This window comes from Dipteris shenzhenensis, chromosome 17 (genome assembly GCF_047967505.1).
Source record: "Dipteris shenzhenensis isolate YYH24624 ecotype China chromosome 17, Dip_SZ_1.0, whole genome shotgun sequence".
NCBI lineage: Eukaryota > Viridiplantae > Streptophyta > Polypodiopsida > Gleicheniales > Dipteridaceae > Dipteris > Dipteris shenzhenensis.
Genome location: NC_141612.1, coordinates 15,535,983 through 15,538,598, shown reverse-complemented (window position 1 = coordinate 15,538,598; position 2,616 = coordinate 15,535,983). Strand labels below are relative to the sequence as shown.

The window sequence follows — 2,616 nt, the reverse complement described above, 5'->3', positions numbered from 1 at the left end:
CAACTAGCAGGGATTTTAAGAGGAGTTTTTTGGAAGGTGTGTGTACTTTTTTTTGGGTGACGTACTGAAATTGAAGGTGGCAATAGTGTGCCGATGTGGGGTGATCAAGAGAAAGAACTGAGTTGCCCCTAGATTGGCAAAGGCACACCTAGAGACTCTCTCTTTTTTTTTCCAGACATCTACCCCACACTCACCCACATGTGGTCCTATCGGGGGGCACTCGTGTTGGATCGGTGGGCAGGGTCCACAGTTGTGATCAACTCACACACACATACACACGCCACTCTCTCTCTCTCTCTCTCACACACACACACACAACCACACACTATAAGACACAAGGCCCCAACCGCGGAGGGGAAGCCGAATGCTCAAACAACTAACTCTGGCAGGGATGAAGGTGGTGGAAGGGAGGGCGAGGAGTGGTTTAACCGGGGTTAAGGGTGGGGGGGGGGGGGGGGTCGGGTGCGTCGGTTGTTTCATCCGGACAGGCCTAGAACGTTCTGAAAAAGAAGGGGCTGCAGAAATGGGGTGTCTTTGTTGGAGGAAGTGACTTTTTTGCTCTTCATTCTTCATCATCTTCGTTTTCTGTTCTGCTTTTCTGTATTGCTTCTTCATCTCCATCTCCATCTCCATCTCCATCTCTGTATCCTCCATAGCCTCCCTCTTTCAATGGGTGTCGACTACTACAGCATCCTCAAGGTCCCCAAAGCCGCCTCCGATGATGACCTCAAAAAAGCTTACCGTAAACTGGCCATGAAATGGCACCCCGACAAAAATCCCAACAACAAAAAAGAAGCCGAGGCCAAATTCAAGCAGATCTCCGAGGCCTACGAGGTTTGCCTCTCCTTACGCCGATCCTCTATCTGCCTGATTCATATTATGGTTCCTTGCCCTCATCTGGTGCTTTTTCCCTGATTTCCAGGTGCTCAGTGATCCCCAGAAGCGCGCAATCTATGATCAATACGGGGAGGAGGGTCTCAAAGGACAAGTTCCTCCTCCCGGTGCCGGTGGAGCCGGTTTTGCCAATGGTGACGGTCCTAGCGTCTTCAGATTCAATCCCAGGAACGCAGATGATATCTTTGCCGAGTTCTTTGGTGGAGCCAGTCCTTTCGGTATGGGAGGATTTGGTAGCATGGGAGGAAGAGGTGGACGGAGTCCCTTTGGTGATAGCATGTTTGGAGGTTTCGGTGGCACAGAGAGCGTTTTTCGGTCGTTCGGTGATGCAGCAGCTCCTTCAGGTCCAAAGAAAGCGGCTCCGGTCGAAAACAAGCTTCCTTGTACTCTAGAAGAGTTGTATAACGGCTCTACTCGGAAGATGAAGATATCCAGGAACATCGCGGACGCTAGCGGGTATGTGTAAATTTGTTTTCTTGTTTGATTGGAATCCGTATCTCGTAATAGAAAGCTGTTATTTTTCTTGTCCTCTCGATGTTGATCTTACTCTGTCTGATGAAGGCTACAGCTTTTCGAAAAGGTCGCTGTGTTCCTGCTAGTAAGCAAGGCAGTAACCGGGTTTCGGTTCTTTTATCTGTGCAGGAAAACATTGCCCGTGGAAGAAATTTTGACGATTGATGTAAAACCGGGCTGGAAGAAAGGCACGAAAATTACTTTTCCCGAGAAAGGCAACGAACAGCCAAACGTTGTCCCTGCTGACTTGGTTTTCGTGATTGACGAGAGGCCACACGATGTTTACAAGCGGGATGGAAACGATTTAATTTTGACTCAGAAGGTTCCGCTGGCAGACGCACTTACAGGAACCACCGTGACGTTGAACACACTGGATGGTCGGACTCTGAATATTCCAATCAACGAGGTTATCAGCCCGGGTTATGAGAAGGTCATACCAAGGGAAGGAATGCCGGTTGCTAAAGAGCCTGGAAAAAGAGGGAACCTGAGGCTGAAGTTCGACGTCAAATTTCCCAACAGGCTTACTGCAGAACAGAAGGCAGGGATTAAGAGGCTTTTGGGAGGAGGTTGAGCTCTTTAGCACGGATATGCACCTGCGCATCTTTGCAGTTCACTTCTGTGACTGGGCATCCTAGATTGGGCACAAAGTTTGAGGTCACGAAAACAGTGACTTCTTGAATCTGGCCTCCAGGCTCCAACCGTTTGTCCCTGTCATCTATACTTTGAATGAGGCTGGATCATCTTTATAAAAGTTGCTGATGTCAGTATTTGGCTTGCACTTGTACATGTTAGAGGTATCGCTAAATTAGATACAGTTAAGCTTTTTATTTAGAGTGTTAGTTTGATCAATGGGTTCGGGTCCTCAACTGTTGATTTGTCTTATAGTGCGGTGGCCATAAGTGCTTGCTTTTATGTGAACGTCTAGGCCTGAGAATGCTGTTGACAATACGAACGGCTTGCACAAGGCACAAGGCCCGCCTGAGCTTGGGACACTAAAGTTTAGTTTACAGAAACAGATTTTGTACCGCATCAATGAATGTTGTTGAGATGGAATGTATTGACAGATTTTTGTAATTAATTTTGGGAGTGGTATGCCTATGATTTTCCATGTCCTAACCTTAAGCTATACTGGTAAAGTTTTTGAACTGCAGCAGAGTTGATGTCTTTTAGTAACTCTGTGTATGCACAAGTTCATGGAAATTCTCATGA

At 47.4% G+C, this 2,616-nt stretch overlaps 1 protein-coding gene across 1 annotated transcript; it reads left to right on the top strand.

Moving 5' to 3' along the window:
- The first annotated feature begins 538 nt into the window (after positions 1–538).
- On the top strand, positions 539–2,256 carry LOC147891735 (uncharacterized). Its single transcript, XM_087387854.1, has 3 exons — positions 539–834; positions 923–1,350; positions 1,537–2,256. The coding sequence occupies exons 1-3, from the start codon at positions 670–672 to the stop codon at positions 1,976–1,978; spliced, it is 1,035 nt and encodes a 344-aa protein (XP_087243980.1). The 5' UTR covers positions 539–669; the 3' UTR covers positions 1,979–2,256.
- The last annotated feature ends 360 nt before the right edge of the window (positions 2,257–2,616 follow it).

Excerpts from the sequence above, each read along its gene's own strand:
- LOC147891735 (XM_087387854.1), top strand. The coding sequence starts at position 670 with ATGGGTGTCGACTACTACAGCATCCTCAAGGTCCCCAAAGCCGCCTCC. Across the intron at positions 835-922 it reads AGATCTCCGAGGCCTACGAG|GTGCTCAGTGATCCCCAGAA; the intron begins GTTTGCCTCTCC and ends CCTGATTTCCAG. Across the intron at positions 1,351-1,536 it reads AACATCGCGGACGCTAGCGG|GAAAACATTGCCCGTGGAAG; the intron begins GTATGTGTAAAT and ends TTATCTGTGCAG.